This window comes from Rhopilema esculentum, chromosome 20, assembly GCF_057945365.1.
Source record: "Rhopilema esculentum isolate cy_ngs chromosome 20, ASM5794536v1, whole genome shotgun sequence".
Taxonomy (NCBI): domain Eukaryota; kingdom Metazoa; phylum Cnidaria; class Scyphozoa; order Rhizostomeae; family Rhizostomatidae; genus Rhopilema; species Rhopilema esculentum.
The window spans coordinates 6,089,007-6,113,679 of record NC_142834.1 but is presented as its reverse complement, the minus strand read 5'-3'; the positions used below and the strand labels follow the sequence as shown (position 1 = coordinate 6,113,679).

The 24,673-nt window shown below is 31.4% G+C and overlaps 1 protein-coding gene across 3 annotated transcripts in view; it reads left to right on the top strand.

Annotated features, from left to right (window-relative positions):
- The window catches only part of LOC135682100 (uncharacterized), a 249,231-nt gene that overhangs the window by 203,006 nt on the left and 21,552 nt on the right, over nucleotides 1-24,673 (top strand). For 2 of the 3 annotated variants that reach the window (XM_089114281.1, XM_089114278.1), the window contains 3 exons: nucleotides 12,917-14,355; nucleotides 16,649-16,725; nucleotides 18,494-18,614. In XM_089114281.1, coding sequence (XP_088970407.1) covers nucleotides 12,917-13,096 — 180 coding nt within the window. In that variant the 3' untranslated portion in view covers nucleotides 13,097-14,355; nucleotides 16,649-16,725; nucleotides 18,494-18,614. The remainder of the gene's footprint in view (nucleotides 1-12,916; nucleotides 14,356-16,648; nucleotides 16,726-18,493; nucleotides 18,615-24,673) is intronic. The other variant, XR_016144978.1, reaches the window with a different exon arrangement.

The window sequence follows — 24,673 nt, the reverse complement described above, 5'->3', positions numbered from 1 at the left end:
TCCTTGATAACCTTCTCTTTAAACTCTTTCTTTAAATCCATTAAATCTTTTTATTTTTCTTTTTTTCTCTTTGATACTTTAGAGCATTATTTGTTCTGCTGCCCCTGTCCTCTTTTCGTTAAATTAATCCTTGATAATCCTCACTTGAAACTCCTTCTTTAAATCCATTAAATCTTTTATTTTTCTTTTTTTCTCTTTGATACTTTAGAGCATTATTTGTTGTTCTGCCCCTGTCCTCTTTTCGTTAAATTAATCCTTGATAATCCTCACTTGAAACTCCTTCTTTAAATCCATTAAATCTTTTTATTTTTCTTTTTTTCTCTTTGATACTTTAGAGCATTATTTGTTCTGCTGCCCCTGTCCTCTTTTCGTTAAATTAATCCTTGATAATCCTCACTTGAAACTCCTTCTTTAAATCCATTAAATCTTTTATTTTTCTTTTTTTCTCTTTGATACTTTAGAGCATTATTTGTTGTTCTGCGCCTGTCCTCTTTTCGTTAAATTAATCCTTGATAATCCTCACTTGAAACTCCTTCTTTAAATCCATTAAATCTTTTTATTTTTCTTTTTTCTCTTTAATACTTTAGAGCATTATTTGTTGTGCTGCCCCAGTCCTCTTTTCGTTAAATTAATCCTTGATAACCTTCTCTTTAAACTCTTTCTTTAAATCCATTAAATCTTTTTTTTTTTCTTTTTTTCTCTTTGATACTTTAGAGCATTATTTGTTCTGCTGCCCCTGTCCTCTTTTCGTTAAATTAATCCTTGATAATCCTCACTTGAAACTCCTTCTTTAAATCCATTAAATCTTTTATTTTTCTTTTTTTCTCTTTGATACTTTAGAGCATTATTTGTTGTTCTGCCCCTGTCCTCTTTTCGTTAAATTAATCCTTGATAACCTTCTCATTAAACTCTTTCTTTAAATCCATTAATTCTTTTTATTTTTCTTTTTTCCTCTTCAATACTTTAGAGCATTATTTGTTGTTCTGCCCCTGTCCTCTTTTCGTTATATTAATGCTTGATTTTCTTCACTTGAAACACCTTTTTTAAAACCTTTAAATCATTTTTTTTTCTCTTCAACACTTTAGAACATTATTTGTTGTTTTGCCCCTGTCTTCTTTTCGTTTAATGAATCCTTGATTTCTTCGCTTGAAACTCTTTCTTTAAATCCATTAAATCTTTTTATTTTTCTTTTTTTCTCTTTAATACTTTAGAACAATATTTGTTTTTCTGCCCCCGTCCTCTTTTCGTTAAATTAATCCTTGGTTATCTTCTTTTGAAAGTCCTTCTTTAAATCCATTAAATCTTTTTATTTTAGTTTCTCTTTGATACTTAAGTGCATTATTTGTTGTTCTGCCCCTGTCCTCTTTTCGTTAAATTAATCCTTGATAATCCTCACTTGAAACTCCTTCTTTAAATCCATTAAATCTTTTTATTTTTCTTTTTTCTCTTTAATACTTTAGAGCATTATTTGTTGTGCTGCCCCAGTCCTCTTTTCGTTAAATTAATCCTTGATAATCCTCACTTGAAACTCCTTTTTTAAATCCTTTAAATCATTTTTTTTCTTTTCTTCTCTTTAACACTTTAGAGCATTATTTGTTGTTTTGCCCTTGTCTTCTTTTCGTTTAATGAATCCTTGATTTCTTCGCTTGAAACTCTTTCTTTAAATCCATTAAATCTTTTTATTTTTCTTTTTTCTCTTTAATACTTTAGAGCAATATTTGTTTTTCTGCCCCCGTCCTCTTTTCGTTAAATTAATCCTTGGTTATCTTTTTTTGAAAGTCCTTCTTTAAATCCATTAAATCTTTTTATTTTCCTTTTTTTCTCTTTAATACTTTAGAGCATTATTTGTTGTGCTGCCCCTGTCCTCTTTTCGGTAAATTAATCCTTCGTTAAATCTTTTTATTTTTCTTTTTCTCTCTTTGATACTTTAGAGCATTATTTGTTCTGCTGCCCCTGTCCTCTATTCGTCAAATCAATCCTTGATAATCCTCACTTGAAACTCCTTCTTTAAATCCATTAAACCTTTTTTTTCTCTTTCTCTCTTTGATACTTTAGAGCATTATTTGTTGTTCTGCCCCTGTCCTCTTTTCGTTAAATTAATCCTTGATAATCCTCACTTGAAACTCCTTTTTTAAATCCATTAAATCTTTTTATTTTTCTTTTTTTCTCTTTAATACTTTAGAGCATTATTTGTTGTGCTGCCTCTGTCCTCTTTTCGTTAAGTTAATCCTTGATAATCCTCACTTGAAACTCTTTCTTTAAATCCATTAAATCTTTTTATTTTTCTTTTTTTCTCTTTGATACTTTAGAGCATTATTTGTTGTGCTGCCTCTGTCCTCTTTTCGTTAAGTTAATCCTTGATAATCCTCACTTGAAACTCCTTCTTTAAATCCATTAAACCTTTTTTTTCTTTTTCTCTCTTTGATACTTTAGAGCATTATTTGTTGTTCTGCCCCTGTCCTCTTTTCGTTAAATTAATCCTTGATAATCCTCACTTGAAACTCCTTCTTTAAATCCATTAAACCTTTTTTTTCTTTTTCTCTCTTTGATACTTTAGAGCATTATTTGTTGTTCTGCCCCTGTCCTCTTTTCGTTAAATTAATCCTTGATAATCCTCACTTGAAACTCCTTTTTTAAATCCATTAAATCTTTTTATTTTTCTTTTTTTCTCTTTAATACTTTAGAGCATTATTTGTTGTGCTGCCTCTGTCCTCTTTTCGTTAAGTTAATCCTTGATAATCCTCACTTGAAACTCTTTCTTTAAATCCATTAAATCTTTTTATTTTTCTTTTTTTCTCTTTGATACTTTAGAGCATTATTTGTTGTGCTGCCTCTGTCCTCTTTTCGTTAAGTTAATCCTTGATAATCCTCACTTGAAACTCCTTCTTTAAATCCATTAAACCTTTTTTTTCTTTTTCTCTCTTTGATACTTTAGAGCATTATTTGTTGTTCTGCCCCTGTCCTCTTTTCGTTAAATTAATCCTTGATAATCCTCACTTGAAACTCCTTTTTTAAATCCATTAAATCTTTTTATTTTTCTTTTTTTCTCTTTAATACTTTAGAGCATTATTTGTTGTGCTGCCCCCGTCCTCTTTTCGTTAAATTAATCCTTGATAATCCTCACTTGAAACTCCTTTTTTAAATCCATTAAATCTTTTTATTTTTCTTTTTTTCTCTTTAATACTTTAGAGCATTATTTGTTGTGCTGCCCCCGTCCTCTTTTCGTTAAAATAATCCTTGATTATCTTCTCTTGAAACTCCCTCTTTCAATCCATTAAATCTTTTTTTTTTTCTTTTTTTCTCTTTAATACTTTAGAGCATTATTTGTCGTGCTGCCCCCGTCCTCTATTCGTCAAATTAATCCTTGATAATCCTCACTTGTAACTCCTTCTTTTAATCCATTAAATCTTTTTATTTTTCTTTTTCTCTCTTTGATACTTTAGAGCATTATTTGTTCTGCTGCCCCTGTCCTCTATTTGTCAAATTAATCCTTGATAATCCTCACTTGAAACTCCTTCTTTAAATCCATTAAATCTTTTTACTTTTCTTTTTTCTCTTTGAAACTTTAGAGCATTATTTTTTGTGCTGCCCCTGTCCTCTTTTCGTTAAATTAATCCTTGATAATCCTCACTTGAAACTCCTTCTTTCAATCCATTAAATCTTTTTATTTTTGTTTCTCTTTGATACTTTAGTGCATTATTTGTTGTTCTGCCCCTGTCCTCTTTTCGTTAAATTAATCCTTGATAATCTTCTCTTGAAACTCCTTCTTTCAATCCATTAAATCTTTTTTTTTTCTTTTTTTCTCTTTGATACTTTAGAGCATTATTTGTTGTGCTGCCCCTGTCCTCTTTTCGGTAAATTAATCCTTCGTTAAATCTTTTTATTTTTCTTTTTCTCTCTTTGATACTTTAGAGCATTATTTGTTCTGCTGCCCCTGTCCTCTTTTCGTTAAATTAATCCTTGATAATCCTCTCTTGAAACTCTATCTTTAAATCCATTAAATCTTTTTACTTTTCTTTTTTCTCTTTGAAACTTTAGAGCATTATTTTTTGTTCTGCCCCCGTCCTCTTTTCGTTAAATTAATGCTTGATTTTCTTCACCTGAAACTCCTTCTTTAAATCCATTAAATCTTTTTATTTTTGTTTCTCTTTGATACTTTAGTGCATTATTTGTTGTTCTGCCCCTGTCCTCTTTTCGTTAAATTAATCCTTGATAATCCTCACTTGAAACTCCTTTTTTAAATCCATTAAATCTTTTTATTTTTCTTTTTTTCTCTTTAATACTTTAGAGCATTATTTGTTGTGCTGCCTCTGTCCTCTTTTCGTTAAGTTAATCCTTGATAATCCTCACTTGAAACTCTTTCTTTAAATCCATTAAATCTTTTTATTTTTCTTTTTTTCTCTTTGATACTTTAGAGCATTATTTGTTGTGCTGCCTCTGTCCTCTTTTCGTTAAGTTAATCCTTGATAATCCTCACTTGAAACTCCTTCTTTAAATCCATTAAACCTTTTTTTTCTTTTTCTCTCTTTGATACTTTAGAGCATTATTTGTTGTTCTGCCCCTGTCCTCTTTTCGTTAAATTAATCCTTGATAATCCTCACTTGAAACTCCTTCTTTAAATCCATTAAACCTTTTTTTTCTTTTTCTCTCTTTGATACTTTAGAGCATTATTTGTTGTTCTGCCCCTGTCCTCTTTTCGTTAAATTAATCCTTGATAATCCTCACTTGAAACTCCTTCTTTAAATCCATTAAATCTTTTTATTTTTCTTTTTTTCTCTTTAATACTTAAGAGCATTATTTGTTGTGCTGCCCCCGTCCTCTTTTCGTTAAATTAATCCTTGATTATCTTCTTTTGAAAGTCCTTCTTTAAATCCATTAAATCTTTTTTTTTTCTTTTTTTCTCTTTAATACTTTAGAGCATTACTTGTTGTGCTGCCCCTGTCCTCTTTTCGTTAAGTTAATCCTTGATAATCCTCACTTGAAACTCCTTCTTTAAATCCATTAAATCTTTTTATTTTTCTTTTTTTCTCTTTAATACTTAAGAGCATTATTTGTTGTGCTGCCCCCGTCCTCTTTTCGTTAAATTAATCCTTGATTATCTTCTCTTGAAACTCCTTCTTTCAATCCATTAAATCTTTTTTTTTCTTTTTTTCTTTTTGATATTTTAGAGCATTATTTGTTGTGCTGCCCCCGTCCTCTTTTCGTTAAATTAATCCTTGATAATCCTCACTTGAAACTCCTTCTTTCAATCCATTAAATCTTTTTTTTTCTTTTTTTCTTTTTGATACTTTAGAGCATTATTTGTTGTTCTGCCCCTGTCCTCTTTTCATTAAATTAATCCTTGATTTTTTCACTTGAAACTCTTTCTTTAAATTCATTAAATCTTTTTATTTTTGTTTCTCTTTGATACTTTAGTGCATTATTTGTTCTGCTGCCCCTGTCCTCTATTCGTCAAATTAATCCTTGATAATCCTCACTTGAAACTCCTTCTTTAAATCCATTAAATGTTTTTACTTTTCTTTTTTCTCTTTGAAACTTTAGAGCATTATTTGTTGTGCTGCCCCCGTCCTCTTTTCGTTAAAATAATCCTTGATTATCTTCTCTTGAAACTCCCTCTTTCAATCCATTAAATCTTTTTTTTTTCTTTTTTTCTCTTTGATACTTTAGAGCATTATTTGTTGTGCTGCCCCTGTCCTCTTTTTGGTAAATTAATTCTTCGTTAAATCTTTTTATTTTTCTTTTTTTCTCTTTGATACTTTAGAGCATTATTTGTTCTGCTACCCCTGTCCTCTATTCGTCAAATTAATCCTTGATAATCCTCACTTGAAACTCCTTCTTTAAATCCATTAAATGTTTTTACTTTTCTTTTTTCTCTTTGAAACTTTAGAGCAATATTTTTTGTTCTGCCCCCGTCCTCTTTTCGTTAAATTAATGCTTGATTTTCTTCACCTGAAACTCCTTCTTTAAATCCATTAAATCTTTTTATTTTTCTTTTTTTCTCTTTAATACTTTAGAGCATTATTTGTTGTGCTGCCCCCGTCCTCTTTTCGTTAAATTATTCCTTGATTATCTTCTTTTGAAAGTCCTTCTTTAAATCCATTAAATCTTTTTATTTTTCTTTTTTTCTCTTTAATACTTTAGAGCATTACTTGCTGTGCTTCCCCTGTCCTCTTTTCGTTAAATTAATCCTTGATAATCCTCACTTGAAACTCCTTCTTTAAATCCATTAAATCTTTTTATTTTTCTTTTTTTCTCTTTAATATTTAAGAGCATTATTTGTTGTGCTGCCCCCGTCCTCTTTTCGTTAAATTAATCCTTGATTATCTTCTCTTGAAACTCCTTCTTTCAATCCATTAAATCTTTTTTTTTCTTTTTTTCTTTTTGATACTTTAGAGCATTATTTGTTGTGCTGCCCCCGTCCTCTTTTCGTTAAATTAATCCTTGATTATCTTCTCTTGAAACTCCTTCTTTCAATCCATTAAATCTTTTTTTTTCTTTTTTTCTTTTTGATACTTTAGAGCATTATTTGTTGTTCTGCCCCTGTCCTCTTTTCATTAAATTAATCCTTGATTTCTTCACTTGAAACTCTTTCTTTAAATTCATTAAATCTTTTGATTTTTCTTTTTTTTCTCTTTTATACTTTAGAGCATTATTTTTTGTTCTGCCCCTGTCCTCTTTTCGTTAAGTTAATCCTTGATAATCCTCACTTGAAACTCTTTCTTTAAATCCATTAAATCTTTTTATTTTTCTTTTTTTCTCTTTGATACTTTAGAGCATTATTTGTTGTGCTGCCTCTGTCCTCTTTTCGTTAAGTTAATCCTTGATAATCCTCACTTGAAACTCCTTCTTTAAATCCATTAAACCTTTTTTTTCTTTTTCTCTCTTTGATACTTTAGAGCATTATTTGTTGTTCTGCCATTGTCCTCTTTTCGTTAAATTAATCCTTGATAATCCTCACTTGAAACTCCTTCTTTAAATCCATTAAACCTTTTTTTTCTTTTTCTCTCTTTGATACTTTAGAGCATTATTTGTTGTTCTGCCCCTGTCCTCTTTTCGTTAAATTAATCCTTGATAATCCTCACTTGAAACTCCTTCTTTAAATCCATTAAATCTTTTTATTTTTCTTTTTTTCTCTTTAATACTTAAGAGCATTATTTGTTGTGCTGCCCCCGTCCTCTTTTCGTTAAATTAATCCTTGATTATCTTCTTTTGAAAGTCCTTCTTTAAATCCATTAAATCTTTTTTTTTTCTTTTTTTCTCTTTAATACTTTAGAGCATTACTTGTTGTGCTGCCCCTGTCCTCTTTTCGTTAAGTTAATCCTTGATAATCCTCACTTGAAACTCCTTCTTTAAATCCATTAAATCTTTTTATTTTTCTTTTTTTCTCTTTAATACTTAAGAGCATTATTTGTTGTGCTGCCCCCGTCCTCTTTTCGTTAAATTAATCCTTGATTATCTTCTCTTGAAACTCCTTCTTTCAATCCATTAAATCTTTTTTTTTCTTTTTTTCTTTTTGATATTTTAGAGCATTATTTGTTGTGCTGCCCCCGTCCTCTTTTCGTTAAATTAATCCTTGATTATCTTCTCTTGAAACTCCTTCTTTCAATCCATTAAATCTTTTTTTTTCTTTTTTTCTTTTTGATACTTTAGAGCATTATTTGTTGTTCTGCCCCTGTCCTCTTTTCATTAAATTAATCCTTGATTTTTTCACTTGAAACTCTTTCTTTAAATTCATTAAATCTTTTGATTTTTCTTTTTTTTCTCTTTTATACTTTAGAGCATTATTTTTTGTTCTGCCCCTGTCCTCTTTTCGTTAAGTTAATCCTTGATAAGCCTCACTTGAAACTCCTTCTTTAAATCCATTAAATCTTTTTATTTTTCTTTTTTTCTCTTTAATACTTTAGAGCATTATTTGTTGTGCTGCCCCCGTCCTCTTTTCGTTAAATTAATCCTTGATAATCCTCACTTGAAACTCCTTCTTTAAATCATTAAATCTTTTTATTTTTGTTTCTCTTTGATACTTTAGTGCATTATTTGTTCTGCTGCCCCTGTCCTCTATTCGTCAAATTAATCCTTGATAATCCTCACTTGAAACTCCTTCTTTAAATCCATTAAATGTTTTTACTTTCCTTTTTTCTCTTTGAAACTTTAGAGCATTATTTGTTGTGCTGCCCCCGTCCTCTTTTCGTTAAATTAATGCTTGATTTTCTTCACCTGAAACTCCTTCTTTAAATCCATTAAATCTTTTTATTTTTCTTTTTTTCTCTTTAATACTTTAGAGCATTATTTGTTGTGCTGCCCCCGTCCTCTTTTCGTTAAATTATTCCTTGATTATCTTCTTTTGAAAGTCCTTCTTTAAATCCATTAAATCTTTTTATTTTTCTTTTTTTCTCTTTAATACTTTAGAGCATTACTTGCTGTGCTTCCCCTGTCCTCTTTTCGTTAAATTAATCCTTGATAATCCTCACTTGAAACTCCTTCTTTAAATCCATTAAATCTTTTTATTTTTCTTTTTTTCTCTTTAATATTTAAGAGCATTATTTGTTGTGCTGCCCCCGTCCTCTTTTCGTTAAATTAATCCTTGATTATCTTCTCTTGAAACTCCTTCTTTCAATCCATTAAATCTTTTTTTTTCTTTTTTTCTTTTTGATACTTTAGAGCATTATTTGTTGTGCTGCCCCCGTCCTCTTTTCGTTAAATTAATCCTTGATTATCTTCTCTTGAAACTCCTTCTTTCAATCCATTAAATCTTTTTTTTTCTTTTTTTCTTTTTGATACTTTAGAGCATTATTTGTTGTTCTGCCCCTGTCCTCTTTTCATTAAATTAATCCTTGATTTCTTCACTTGAAACTCTTTCTTTAAATTCATTAAATCTTTTGATTTTTCTTTTTTTTCTCTTTTATACTTTAGAGCATTATTTTTTGTTCTGCCCCTGTCCTCTTTTCGTTAAGTTAATCCTTGATAAGCCTCACTTGAAACTCCTTCTTTAAATCCATTAAATCTTTTTATTTTTCTTTTTTTCTCTTTAATACTTTAGAGCATTATTTGTTGTGCTGCCCCTGTCCTCTTTTCGTTAAATTAATCCTTTGTTAAATCTTTTTATTTTTCTTTTTTTCTCTTTGATACTTTAGAGCATTATTTGTTCTGCTGCCCCTGTCCTCTTTTCGTTAAATTAATCCTTGATAATCATCACTTGAAACTCCTTCTTTAAATCCATTAAATCTTTTTATTTTTCTTTTTTTCTCTTTGATACTTTAGAGCATTTTTTGTTGTTCTGCCCCTGTCCTCTTTTCGTTAAATTAATCCTTGATAATCCTTACTTGAACGTCCTACTTTTAATCCATTAAATCTTTTTATTTTTCTTTTTTTCTCTTTGATACTTTAGAGCATTATTTTCTGTGCTGCCCCTGCCCTTTTTTCGTTAAATTAATCCTTGATAATACTCACTTGAAACTCCTTCTTTCAATCCATTAAATCTTTTTTTTTCCTTTTTTTCTTTTTGATACTTTAGAGCATTATTTGTTGTTCTGCCCCTGTCCTCTTTTCATTAAATTAATCCTTGATTTCTTCACTTGAAACTCTTTCTTTAAATTCATTAAATCTTTTTATTTTTCTTTTTTTCTCTTTAATACTTTAGAGCATTATTTGTTGTGCTGCCCCTGTCCTCTTTTCGTTAAATTAATCCTTGATAATCCTCACTTAAAACTCCTTCTTTCAATCCATTAAATCTTTTTATTTTTCTTTTTTTCTCTTTGATACTTTAGAGCATTATTTGTTCTGCTGCCCCTGTCCTCTTTTCGTTAAATTAATCCTTGATAATCCTCACTTGAAACTCCTTCTTTAAATCCATTAAATCTTTTTATTTTTCTTTTTTTCTCTTTGATACTTTAGAGCATTTTTTGTTGTTCTGCCCCTGTCCTCTTTTCGTTAAATTAATCCTTGATAATCCTTACTTGAAAGTCCTACTTTTAATCCATTAAATCTTTTTATTTTTCTTTTTTTCTCTTTGATACTTTAGAGCATTATTTTCTGTGCTGCCCCTGCCCTTTTTTCGTTAAATTAATCCTTGATAATACTCACTTGAAACTCCTTCTTTCAATCCATTAAATCTTTTTTTTTCCTTTTTTTCTTTTTGATACTTTAGAGCATTATTTGTTGTTCTGCCCCTGTCCTCTTTTCATTAAATTAATCCTTGATTTCTTCACTTGAAACTCTTTCTTTAAATTCATTAAATCTTTTTATTTTTCTTTTTTTCTCTTTAATACTTTAGAGCATTATTTGTTGTGCTGCCCCTGTCCTCTTTTCGTTAAATTAATCCTTGATAATCCTCACTTAAAACTCCTTCTTTCAATCCATTAAATCTTTTTATTTTTATTTTTTTCTCTTTGATACTTTAGAGCATTATTTGTTCTGCTGCCCCTGTCCTCTTTTCGTTAAATTAATCCTTGATAATCCTCACTTGAAACTCCTTCTTTAAATCCATTAAATCTTTTTATTTTTCTTTTTTTCTCTTTGATACTTTAGAGCATTATTTGTTGTTCTGCCCCTGTCCTCTTTTCGTTAAATTAATCCTTGATAATCCTTACTTGAAAGTCCTACTTTTAATCCATTAAATCTTTTTATTTTTCTTTTTTTCTCTTTGATACTTTAGAGCATTATTTTCTGTGCTGCCCCTGCCCTTTTTTCGTTAAATTAATCCTTGATAATACTCACTTGAAACTCCTTCTTTCAATCCATTAAATCTTTTTATTTTTGTTTCTCTTTAATACTTTAGAGCATTATTTGTTGTTCTCCCCCTGTCCTCTTTTCGTTGAATTAATCCTTGATTATTTTGTCTTGAAACTCCTTATCAAATCTTGAAAATCAGTATAAGATTTTCGGTCTTAGTAAAGATTTGAAAGAGACCCAGCTACCGCATACATTGAAAGAAATTTCAAAAGGCAGATGTCTGACAACAGCATATCTTGCCTTGAGGTTGAGAATTGAAACTGACAAAAAGATATGTCAAAATTGAAATACGTTAAAAATCTTTCTAATTTGTAGCGATCGATTGCATTTAACGATGGCATTAGACAATATCATTAAAGTTCAAGCTTGTGGGTCAAAAAGTTTTTCATTCAAAGAAACTGCGTACTTTTTGACCTACTAAACAGGTATGAAAAATATTTGACGAGTACCAAAATTAACATCTACTTATCTTTATACTAGAATCTATAAAATTAATACCTAGTAACTCATTTATGTGACAGAAATATAAGATAATGATAAATTTTTAAAAAATTGAGTTTTTCTGTGGTTACAAGAGTCTAGATAAATTGTAGCTGTTGAATTCACATTCCAATTACACAACTATCCAAATAATGAATGAAAGTTTTGTCACTATCGGAAAGGTACCAATTTTTAAATGTTTTTAAGGAAGATGTTAAAACACTAATCTTGGAAGACTAGTCCCATCTCTATAAATTCTTGTTTTGGCGAGGCTATAGAGTCCCTTCACCATATCTTCTCTTAGGTAAGGAGGGGGGCTTCTTTCTCTTTAGAACATATGATTTCAACTCTTGGAACGATATACTGGTTTAGTAAGAGCGTTGTTGGTTCTTTTACTAATGATTTGTTTTAGATTATAAATATTTTAGATATATATATATATATTTGATGTACAATATATACAATTTCTCACCTCAATGTTTGCAGATGCAAAAGGTTAGGACAGATTGTTTATAATTGTCCAAAACACGAATTAACATTTAAACTATTACACAACTTTAATACAACAGCTCAAAAAAGGGGATTAGCTAAAACATAGCAAATAGACAAGCCAGGCTACAAAGTGAATGTAAACAAAATAGAAATATTAGCTGTTGTGCGTGAGTGCAAATATATTGTTGAATGTATGGCTGATTAAGTGCATTGTCATCTTATAAGTTCATTATACCCTGTCACAATTTCGACAGATCGTTTACCCCACTCCTAAAGTAAACATTAATCGATCTAGTAAGGGAGGTTTAGAACCATAAAGAGGTGTTTGACTTGAGTTTTGTTGGATCTCAACTATTGTAGTTTTTCCACAGTCTGAGTTTTAGAGACACACGTGCTCTAGAGAAGCCAGAGGTTTAATGAACTGATCATCGAAACTCTAAAAGCATTCACTACGATTAGAGAAAATTATTGTTCTTTCTTAGTTTTATTCCCAATCTTGTTAGAAGAGCACAACACATTTAAATTCTGCTCCAAACGCACTCTTTTCGTTGGGTACAATAAGCCACTAACAAACTTACTTCTTCAATAGTTAGAGTACTAGCTTACATTTCACTGGAAGTTATTGGCATAAAAACTAAAAATGAAAATAAAATAAGATAGTTTTCGATTTATGTTCTGACGTTGTATACTCTGAAGAGTGTCAGACGAAAAGCTTCAGAAACATGTTTCAAAAGTTTGTCTTTTTCAAAGCCATTTTGGAAATGAAATTTATAAATATAGCGAAATGATTGTTTCACAGAAAGGCTGTAGTGCTACATCAAATAATGTTATAAAACAATGATGAAAGAACATTTGGAAATATCCTTCTTGTATGACATTTTATTTATCAATTATTCTACCAGAAAGATAATAAACTCTTATTTGACATTTTCTTTTCACGAAGTTATTCAATATATCAACATATTAGTTTCCCAAATGGTAAATATTTCACTCATAAATAGCTAGCAAAATATAATGTTGCTGTTGATCCATGCATACAGACAAGAGAGCACCCTTTCATGATTTCCAAATAACATCTGGTTCTATTCCATAGAATTTCACAGGCCTCCCTTTCTTTATGCTTAATATCCTTATAGACAAACAAATTTTTTGATCACACAACATTTAAACACAATGACTCATTAATTATGAACCTTGATAATTTTTTTCCTTTCAGGCAAAACGTGCAAATATATCAACAGTCATTTTACCAGAAGGCAACAAAAAAGACTATGACGACTTGCAAAATTTCATAAAACAAAACTTAGAAAAGCATCTTGTTAGTAACTACGATAAGGTATACGAAATAGCACTGAATTATTCGGAAAGCAATGCAGAGCAAGACAACAGCTCGTAGAATTATGTATATTATTATTAGCTATTTACTTTCGATTTAATTCTATAAAACATTAAAGTTGGTTATTTTACAATTTTAAATGTAAATCTCAAAACCTGCCTATAACCTTCACCGAGTATATTTAGTATCAGCTTTAGATAATACCCGTGGAGAAGTATGTAATTAATCGAGAAAATAAGATTTGTAGGCAAAATAAACGGAAAACAAGCCCAGTGTTTCTAATTTATCGATAAGCCGAACGTTATATTTTCCAGATTTTTTCTAGATCCGCGAAACCAGTTTTATTTTCAAGGCAGTGAAAGAAATTTGTTTTGAATATTAGTTATTTTTCTTTCCTTTTTTCAAATGCCAAAAATTCCAATTTTCGAAGTAAATTCTCCAAATAACAAGATGAATGCCCCTTGCAACACCCCGTGATAACATTTCCATCGCTCAATGGGCTAGTCTTCCCTTTGTTCTTTCACTAGATCATTTTGCTTAAAGGAAAACAAAGGATTGAGCTGGGGCTACTCCATAGAAAATAAAAACTACAATGATTAAAGAAGTGTGGATTATACACAGGTTTTTATGGTCCTCGTAATGATTTACAAAAATTACATCCCGCAGGTAGACTTTTCATCCATTAAGTAGATGGTATACAGTTAATCCGTACTTTATATATGTATAAATTTCATCTGTATTAGCGAATGCGAGAGAAAAATATGAGTCTGACGAGCGAGGTCTGACGTCATCCTTGAGTGATTCCTTCGCAACTTTTATGCCTTGGCTACTTTTGATATCTCATTTTATCAAAATTTCTTTCACTGGCTTTTTCTAACAAATTCTAGATAGTTACAGCTACATCAAATTTATTCTTCCCCAACAATTTAACTTAAGGCAGTTCTTTGTCAACATGGATTCTTCTTCTATATTTTTTTTAGTATTGTCAATTTTTGCGTCCGTAATAAATGTCGTCGTTTTCTTTGCCTTTTTAGCTAGCTTTTTCTTTAAAATATAATTAGTGCCTCAGATTTTCCATATGGCCAAAAAGCAGTTGTTTGAAAACAGTAAAGATATCTTTTTTTCAACACGTATCGACGAAGGAGCTTTACTACCCAGAATGCTATTCGCCTTTCGTGTGATTAAAAACATGGCTTCGAAGAAAGTTGTTTTCGTCATAAGCGGCTCACGTGTTATAGTTATTCCAAGAAAATTTATATTTACTATGCGACAAGATGTTAGATAAATATATTGTAATGCTGAACAGTTAAAGGCCGAAGGTATGTCTATGTTGCTACTGTTATTTTATAAACGCCATATGATGTTAGGCCAGCTTCTGATCAAGCCCTATGGTGTTTTTAGCGCCGTCTTTTCTGTAAGTTATGTTCTAAAATTACATTGCATGCAATAACTAGAGAAAAAGAGAATTGGGATTATTTCATAGGATTTTGTTCGTGGGTGCTATGCCATGAAGTCACCAACCTAAGTTGCCACTCTCTAGAGAGTGGCAAATATTGATCGCTGTGTCGTATAGGGCTCTTGATTGCAATCTCTCAGATTTGTTTTTCAAAATTATTTTTTATGCTCGGTGATGTTTTGTGTTTGTTCTTGTCTGTTGTTTGTGGCGTTTAGAATCATTTTGTTGTGTGTGTTGTAGAGTGTTGAATAGGCTTTAAGCAACAAGAAGGGCTATTTTTTAGTGGAAGTTTAGGAATTATTATCTATCACTTTGTTATCTTAGGTTCTTAATCGATTTTTGCCATTCTACAAATCAGGTGTTGAGCCTTCACTTCCGCATGTGGCTGTTGGTGCCTTGGTAAAAATCGATCAATAATCACATATAAAGCCCTAGACCAGGGATTCTTAATGATTTTAAATGCCGGGCCAGAAAAACATATAGAATTTCTTCGGGGGCCAGTTGGTTTTCAACTTTTACATACCTTGTGTAGGCTGCTCAAAATGAAACTCAGATCTCATTTTTACCATGCTAAGTTAGTGTTAAAATTGACAGGCCTTTTATTTTGTGGCTGCCTATCTTATCTACCTTCACATAAACCCAAAAAATAGTTTTTACAAAGGTCTGTAACTTTATGTTTCTTGTACCAGACTGAGTCAGGAAATTGTTCTATGCTATTTTTAGGCTAGAACGTTCATCGTCGTTAGTCTCTTGTTGGGTCGATTTGAAGTGCCTGAAGTCAGGTCAAGGGACTGCACAGCTTATTTTAAAGAAAGGCCAAAATCTTATGTTTGTTGATGTATTTAGTCAAGGCCACCTCCATGGTTGGCGGCAAGAAAAATTTTAGGCTATATTAATCTAGGAATGGCCAGAAACAACACCTCAAATAGATATTAACGGGAGAAAATTCAAGGCATTTTCTTGACTAGGTTCCATAGTTTTATCTGTTGATATGAAAAAGGAAACAAGACATTTCCTATTTTGTTATTCTCTTTTGGACTAAAAACTGTCTATGGAACACATTTAGAATTGATTAAAGAGAAAAAAAATATATCAGAGGGGACAAAGGAAAACCAAAGATAAATTGAATTCCAAATTTTGAAAATGTTGGCAAAAAATATTTTTGAGGTAAAATGTATTCGGCGGGCAGGATGACATTTTGCTGTGGGCCAGAGATGACCCGCAGGTAGGGGTTTAAGAATGCCTGCCCTAGACCTTAGATATAACTTGATTGATTCAAGTAACAAGGCAGCTTATCCCCACCAGGGAGCTGATGCACCATCCTACCTTAGTTGCATAAAGTATGAGAGGGGAAGAGAAACAAAACTTAAAGAACCAAGTCGACCCTTAATGAAATCATAATAATCTGTTAATTGAATCCTGTTATGTGAATAAGCCCAAACCCCTATGAGGTAAAATTATAGAGGATTTGAAGAAACACACTTTACTTTAAACCAGAAGGGGAGAGAGGGACAGGAGAAGAGAACAGCCTGGCAAGAGCATACATAAAAATCAAGAAGCCCTATCCAAAACACTTACTTACACTCTCTGTAACAACTTTCACCCAAGAAAACCCAACTACAACTTCACCATTATTCCCAAAGGCATCAAAACAGCAAATTAAGGCTTAATAGCATAACTTTACACCTAAATTTGATTAATAAAATTGAAAGAAAATAAGAACCCTTTTAATGATTTCAAATTCTATAACATCTCTCATCAAAAAAGCTCTGATAGAATTTCATTTGACCAGCATTTAATCTGCTCTGAAGGATTGCAGCTCAATGTAAGATAATTTCAAAAGTCATTATCTAATTTTTCTTTTTTAAGAAAAAAACACAACAATTTCTAATTATACTTTAGTAAATGAAAATTTTATTTGTAAATGTAAAAGTAAAAGTGAATCAGCCTTTAAATGTAGAGGTCAATAACCATTACAAGAAATTATTGAGCAAATACTCCAAGACCCCAACAGAATGGTTAAAAGTTTTGATATAAGAGTTTTAAACACAGCATTGAAACTAATAAAAATCAATGCCAGTTTGTGAAAGACTATATACTAAAATTTTGATGATCTACATGATATAAAAATTCATGTCTAAATTTGTTTTATGTAGAGTCATGGATATTTGCATCCTGCTTTGATTTCTGTGGTGTTTTGTCTTGATGGGAAAACTTTGGAACCAAAAACCAGGTAGTTAATTATGATATAGCATTTTGCCAAGAAATATAATTCAATGTATCTTTCAAATCTGATGTATCTTTCATTTAATGTAATCTATCTTTCGAATCAAGTATTTTAAAAAGTATTTTAAAATGTGAAGCAAACTAAAAGAGCTATCAACAAATAAGACTTTTTCCAGTGTATCATATGTTGTTTCCACCAAAGTTGAATATAATTTTCATTAAATAAATGCTGTCTTGATGATAGAAACAGCCCTCCTTGCACTCCTGCAAGAAATCAGATGCTTTTCAATTCACACTTACCATTCCTTGCTGTCTTCAAAAAGATTTTGCAATCTAAGGACATCAATATTATTTTTAATTTTCTATATTATTTTAAATCTTGCTTAATTAATGCTCCGAATTTAGTCACTGTTCCTAAAAGAATGTTAATTTTCTGTTTGGAAAACCTCCTTTTCTTTTGTGCCAGAAAAATTTCATCAATTCATCTTTTAAATTAATGTATTTTGCCAAAATGTTCTGTAATTTTCCTTTGTATACTTAGCCTTGAGAAGATTTTGCTATTTAAAGCATAGCAAAGATGGAAACCAGATTATCTGTGATTAAATTGATCTTTTAATATCAGAGCCTATGTCAGCAGTGATTCGTTAGAGCATAATGGTCCAACGAATTTTTCCAGCCGAAATGAGAATAATGACTTTATATTGCCCCTGAATCCCCTCCCTTCATCAATCCCTTGCTGCCCATTGTTTTTAATTTTTTGCTTCATTCATCATTCAAATGTTCCTCTGAATCAATGTTCATTAAATAGTTATAATTTTTGGCAGGATAAAAGTCCCTGACATCCCCAAACGAAACCACAAAGTTACCACTTTCTTCTACTGTTATATAATTTCAAATCAAGAGTAGACAGTTTTGAATTCCTCACAAACATTTTCCTTTTTTATAGATATTTAGGCCGAGATTGCCATTAATTTAATTTCAATAATAAAGATTCTTTTCCCATAAAATAATGTTATTAATATTTATGCATTGTCCCCCAGAATGAATGCATTACAAAACTTTCCTTCCGTCTGCAGATAATGTAGCAACTAATTCTTTACATCATTTTTGGGTGTAACCTTTAATAAAGGGCGTGTCTGTGTGAATTTCTTATTTTGGCTCCCTCACTTCTGGTCTGTTTCATAAGTAGCTTGATGTAGGACACAGCTGCATATTGTTTTGTGGTTTTTAAGGCTATGACTAAAATATTGAAAGTTTAGGAAGAATTTAGGACAATATCCTCACTTGTTTAATTTATCCAAATTCTTGCAAACTAAGCCTGCAATGTGATGCCAATCAAAGTCCAATGTAAATCATTATATATTACTTTTAACTACTGTGACATTACCTTCACTGATGCTACTTTTGAAGATATCCTCTTAGCAACGATACTACCCTTCATTAGGAAAACCAATGTCAATTTTTTGGCAATTCAGTTTTGAAAACAAAATTTTGTTGCTTTTTTAGAACGTTAAAAAAATGTTAACAATCAAAAAGCCATCTATGATTTCGATACTTTGATTGAAACGACTTTTTAATTTCAGACTTTCTCGATAACGTTCTCCAGATCTCCTTTACTGATAAACAGTTTGGTTGGTTTTCTTCGGTTTTTTAGGTCTTGCTTTTAGCTCTGGACTCTGTTCTTTTGGACAAAATTCCAGAAACTTTCATTTTCTTAAACTTTATTGAAATATTTTTTCAACTACTTACAATGTTATTTTTTGTTTAAATCCTAGGGCTGACAAATTCCTCTTCAAAGTTCATCAATATAGCCAGTTGATGCTTTGAACACCTAGAAATTGGATATGAATGGGATCTGGACTAAAACCTTCATAAGAACTTGTATGACTTTTGCAGGTATGTCGGTTCCCTTTCCTTCAAATTCCAAACTTACAAACTTAAATTGCATGGATCATTGTGCTTTTATTCTGAAGTGCAGACCTTTAATTCTGAAGTGTCAACCTTATACTTTCTAAGGAAATTTTTTTTTTTCAAATTACCATGATTATATTTCAAAATGTATTTTTTCCTTGAGAATTAAATTCTATTCATGACTTACTATACGTTACTTTTGATGAAAAGTTTCTCACTGTTGTTAGCTTTGTAAAAATAATTCTCTAAAAACCTTCTATATTTTTGTTTCCTTCCGCATGAATTTCTCTTTCTAACTTACTGCTGGTAGCTCTTTTGAAAAGCTTCTCTGAAAAACACTTTTTTTTTTATTTCCTTGCGTATTAACTTTCGTTTATCACTTACTATAACTTACTCTGCTTTTGAGTTTCTCAAAAAGCCAACATGTCAATTTTTATTGCCAAGTTGCTGTAGAGAGCTTTGCGTTAGTGTTTCCCTAAAAGCTTTTGTTGTTTTTGTTTTATTGCCTGTCAATTTTATTGCTACGTTGCTGTAGGGAGCTTTCCGTTAGAGTTTCTCTAAAATCCTTCGTTCTCTTTTTTTGACTGTATGTCAATTTTTATTACTATGTTCCTGTAGGGAGCTTTGCTTTAAAGTTTCCCTAAGATCCTTCGTTGTTTTTATTTTAAGCCTGTAAATTATTATTGCTACGTTGCTGTAGGAAACGTTCTTTTCGAGGTTCTCTAAAGTCCTTCGTTGTTCTTTTATTGCCTGTCAATTTTATTGCTACGTTGCTATAGGGAGATTTTCGTTAGAGTTTCTCTAAAATCCTTCGTTCTCTTTATTTTACTGCCTGTTCATTCTTATTGCTACGTTCCTGTAGGGAGCTTTGCTTTAGAGTTTCTCTAAAATCCTTCGTTCTCTTTATTTCATTGCCTGTCAATTTTTACTGTTACGTTCCTGTAGGGAGCTTTGCTTTGGAGTTTCTCTAAAATCCTTTTTTCTCTTTATTTTACTGCCTGTCAATTTTTTTTGTTACGTTGCTGAAGAGAGCTTTGCTCTAGAGTTTCTCTAAAATCCTTCTTTATCTTTATTTTACTGCCTGCCAATTTTTCATTCTTCGTTGCTGTAGGGAGTTTTGCTTTAGAGTTTCTCTAAAATCCTTTTTTCTCTTTATTTTATTGCCTGTCAATTTTTTTTGTTACGTTGCTGTAGGGAGCTTTGCTTTAGAGTTTCTCTAAAATCCTTCTTTCTCTTTATTTTATTGCCTGCCAATTTTTCATGCTTCGTTGCTGTAGGGAGTTTTGCTTGAGAGTTTCTCTAAAATCCTTTTTTCTCTTTATTTTACTGCCTGTCAATTTTTTTTGTTACGTTGCTGTAGGGAGCTTTGCTTTAGAGTTTCTCTAAAATCCTTCTTTCTCTTTATTTTACTGCCTGTTTATTTTTATTGCAATGTTCCTATAAGGAGCTTTGCTTTAGAATTTCTCTAAAATCCTTCGTTCTCTTTTCTTACTGTATGTCAATTTTTATTGCTATGTTCCTGTATGGAGCTTTGCTTCAAAGTTTCCCTATGATCCTTTGTTCTTTTTATTTTAAGCCTGTAAATTTTTATTGCTACGTTGCTGTAGGAAGCTTTCTTTTAGAGGTTCTCTAAAATCCTTTTTTCTCTTTATTTTACTGCCTGCCAATTTTTTTTGTTACGTTGCTTTAGGGAGCTTTGCTCTAGAGTTTCTCTAAAATCCTTCTTTCTCTTTATTTTACTGCCTGCCAATTTGTCATGCTTCGTTCCTGTAGGGAGTTGTGCTTTAGAGTTTCTCTAAAATCCTTTTCTCTCTTTATTTTACTGCCTGTCAATTTTATTTGTTACGTTGCTGTAGGGAGCTTTGCTTTAGAGTTTCTCTAAAATCCTTTTTTCTCTTTATTTTACTGCCTGTCAATTTTTTTTGTTACGTTGCTATAGGGAGCTTTGCTTTAGAATTTCTCTAAAATCCTTCGTTCTCTTTTTTTACTGTATGTCACTTTTTATTGCTATGTTCCTGTATGGAGCTTTGCTTTAAAGTTTCCCTATGATCCTTTGTTCTTTTTATTTTAAGCCTGTAAATTTTTATTGCTACGTTGCTGTAGGAAGCTTTCTTTTAGAGGTTCTCTAAAATCCTTCGTTCTTTTTTTTATTGCCTGTCAATTTTATTGCTACGTGGCTGTAGGGTGCTTTGCTTTAGAGTTTCTCTAAAATCCATCTTTCCCTTTATTTTACTGCCTGTCAATTTTTATTGCTATGTTCCTGTAGGGAGCTTTGCTTTAGAATTCCCCTAAGACCCTTCGTTCTTTTTATTTTACTGTCTGCCAATTTTTCATGCTCTGTTGCTGTAGGGAGTTTTGCTTAAGGGTTTCTCTAAAATCCTTTTTTCTCTTTATTTTACTGCCTGTCAATTTTTTTGTTACGTTGCTGTAGGGAGCTTTGCTTTAGAGTTTCTCTAAAATCCTTCGTTCTCTTTTTTTACTTTATGTCAATCTTTATTGCTATGTTCCTGTAGGTAGCTTTGCTTTAGAATTCCCCTAAGACCCTTCGTTCTCTTTATTTTACTGCCTGCCATTTTTTCATGCTTCGTTGCTGTAGGGAGTTTTGCTTTAGAGTTTCTCTAAAATCCTTTTTTCTCTTTATTTTACTGCCTGTCAATTTTTTTTGTTACGTTGCTGTAGGGAGCTTTTTTTTAGAGTTTCTCTAAAATCCTTCTTTCTCTTTATTTTACTGCCTGTTTGTTTTTATTGCAATGTTCCTATAAGCAGCTTTCCTTTACAGTTTCTCTAAAATCCTTTTTTCTCTTTATTTTACTGCCTGTCAATTTTTATTGCTATGTTCCTGTAGGGAGCTTTGCTTTAGAGTTTCTCTAAAATCCTTCTTTCTCTTTATTTTACTGCCTGTTAGTTTTTATTGCAATGTTCCTATAAGGAGCTTTCCTTTAGAGTTTCTCTAAAATTCTTCGTTCTCTTTTTTTACTGTATGTCAATTTTTATTGCTATGTTCCTGTAGGGAGCTTTGCTTTAGAATTCCCCTAAGACCCTTCGTTCTCTTTATTTTACTGTCTGCCAATTTTTCATGCTTTGTTGCTGGAGGGAGTTTTGCTTTAGAGTTTCTCTAAAATCCTTTTTTCTCTTTATTTCAATGCCTGTCAATTTTTTTTGTTACGTTGCTGTAGGGAGCTTTGCTTTAGAGTTTCTCTAAAATCCTTCTTTCTCCTTATTTTACTGTCTGCCAATTTTTCATGCTTTGTTGCTGTAGTGAGTTTTGCTTTAAAGTTTCTCTAAAATCCTTTTTTCTCTTTATTTTACTGCCTGTCAATTTTTTTTGTTACGTTGCTGTAGGGAGCTTTGCTTTAGAGTTTCTCTAAAATCCTTCGTTCTCTTTTTTTACTGTATGTCAATTTTTATTGCTATGTTCCTGTAGGGAGCTCTGCTTTAGAATTCCCCTAAGACCCTTCGTTCTCTTTATTTTACTGTCTGCCAATTTTTCATGCTTTGTTGCTGGAGGGAGTTTTGCTTTAGAGTTTCTCTAAAATCCTTTTTTCTCTTTATTTCAATGCCTGTCAATTTTTTTTGTTACGTTGCTGTAGGGAGCTTTGCTTTAGAGTTTCTCTAAAATCCTTCTTTCTCCTTATTTTACTGTCTGCCAATTTTTCATGCTTTGTTGCTGTAGTGAGTTTTGCTTTAAAGTTTCTCTAAAATCCTTTTTTCTCTTTATTTTACTGCCTGTCAATTTTTTTTGTTACGTTGCTGTAGGGAGCTTTGCTTTAGAGTTTCTCTAAAATCCTTCTTTCTCTTTTTTTACTGTATATCAATTTTTATTGCTATTTTCCTGTAGGGAGCTTTGCTTTAGAATTCCCCTAAGACCCTTCGTTCTCTTTATTTTACTGCCTGCCAATTTTTCATGCTTCGTTGCTGTAGGGAGTTTTGCTTTAGAGTTTCTCTAAAATCTATTTTTCTCTTTATTTTACTGCCTGCCAATTTTTTTGTTATGTTGCTGTAGGGAGCTTTGCTTTAGAGTTTCTCTAAAATCCTTCTTTCTCTTTATTTTACTGCCTGCCAATTTTTGATGCTTCGTTGCTGTAGGGAGTTTTCCTTTAGAGTTTCTCTAAAATCCTTTTTTCTCTTTATTTTACTGCCTGTCAATTTTTTTTGTTACGTTGCTGTAGGGAGCTTTGCTTTAGAGTTTCTCTAAAATCCTTCTTTCTCTTTATTTTACTGCCTGTTAGTTTTTATTGCAATGTTCCTATAAGGAGCTTTCCTTTAGAGTTTCTCTAAAATCCTTCTTTCTCTTTTTTTACTGTATGTCAATTTTTATTGCTATTTTCCTGTAGGGAGCTTTGCTTTAGAATTCCCCTAAGACCCTTCGTTCTCTTTATTTTACTGCCTGCCAATTTTTCATGCTTCGTTGCTGTAGGGAGTTTTGCTTTAGAGTTTCTCTAAAATCTATTTTTCTCTTTATTTTACTGCCTGCCAATTTTTTTGTTATGTTGCTGTAGGGAGCTTTGCTTTAGAGTTTCTCTAAAATCCTTCTTTCTCTTTATTTTACTGCCTGCCAATTTTTGATGCTTCGTTGCTGTAGGGAGTTTTCCTTTAGAGTTTCTCTAAAATCCTTTTTTCTCTTTATTTTACTGCCTGTCAATTTTTTTTGTTACGTTGCTGTAGGGAGCTTTGCTTTAGAGTTTCTCTAAAATCCTTCTTTCTCTTTATTTTACTGCCTGTTAGTTTTTATTGCAATGTTCCTATAAGGAGCTTTCCTTTAGAGTTTCTCTGAAATTCTTCGTTCTCTTTTTTTACTATATGTCAATTTTTATTGCTATGTTCCTGTAGGGAGCTTTGCTTTAGAATTCCCCTAAGACCCTTCGTTCTCTTTATTTTACTGTCTGCCAATTTTTCATGCTTTGTTGCTGTAGGGAGTTTTGCTTTAGAGTTTCTCTAAAATCTTTTTTTCTCTTTCTCTTTTTTCTCTAAAATCCTTTTTTCTCTTTATTTTACTGCCTGTCAATTTTTATTGCTATGTTCCTGTAGGGAGCTTTGCTTTAAAGTTTCTCTAAAATCCTTTTTTCTCTTTATTTTACTGCCTGTCAATTTTTTTTGTTACGTTGCTGTAGGGAGCTTTGCTTTAGAGTTTCTCTAAAATCCTTCTTTCTCTTTTTTTACTGTATGTCAATTTTTATTGCTATTTTCCTGTAGGGAGCTTTACTTTAGAATTCCCCTAAGACCCTTCGTTCTCTTTATTTTACTGCCTGCCAATTTTTCATGCTTCGTTGCTGTAGGGAGTTTTGCTTTAGAGTTTCTCTAAAATCTATTTTTCTCTTTATTTTACTGCCTGCCAATTTTTCATGCTTCGCTGCTGTAGGGAGTTTTGCTTTAGAGTTTCTCTAAAATCCTTCTTTCTCTTTATTTTACTGTCTGCCAATTTTTCATGCTTTGTTGCTCTAGGGAGTTTTGCTTTAAAGTTTCTCTAAAATCCTTTTTTCTCTATATTTTACTGCCTGTCAATTTTTTTTGTTACGTTGCTGTAGGGAGCTTTGCTTTAGAGTTTCTCTAAAATCCTTCTTTCTCTTTATTTTACTGCCTGCCAATTTTTCATGCTTCGTTGCTGTAGGGAGTTTTGCTTTAGAATTTCTCTAAAATCCTTTTTTCTCTTTATTTTACTGCCTGCCAATTTTTGATGCTTCGTTGCTGTAGGGAGCTTTGCTTTAGAGTTTCTCCAAAATCCTTCTTTCTCTTTATTTTACTGCCTGCCAATTTTTTTGTTATGTTGCTGTAGGGAGCTTTGCTTTAGACTTTCTCTAAAATCCTTCTAACTCTTTATTTTACTGTCTGCTAATTTTTCATGCTTTGTTCCTCTAGGGAGTTTTGCTTTAGAGTTTCTCTAAAATCCTTTTCTCTCTTTATTTTACTGCCTGTCAATTTTTTTTGTTACGTTGCTGTAGGGAGCTTTGCTTTAGAGTTTTTCTAAAATCCTTCTTTCTCTTTATTTTACTGCCTGTTAATTTTTATTGCAATGTTCCTATAAGGAGCTTTCCTTTAGAGTTTCT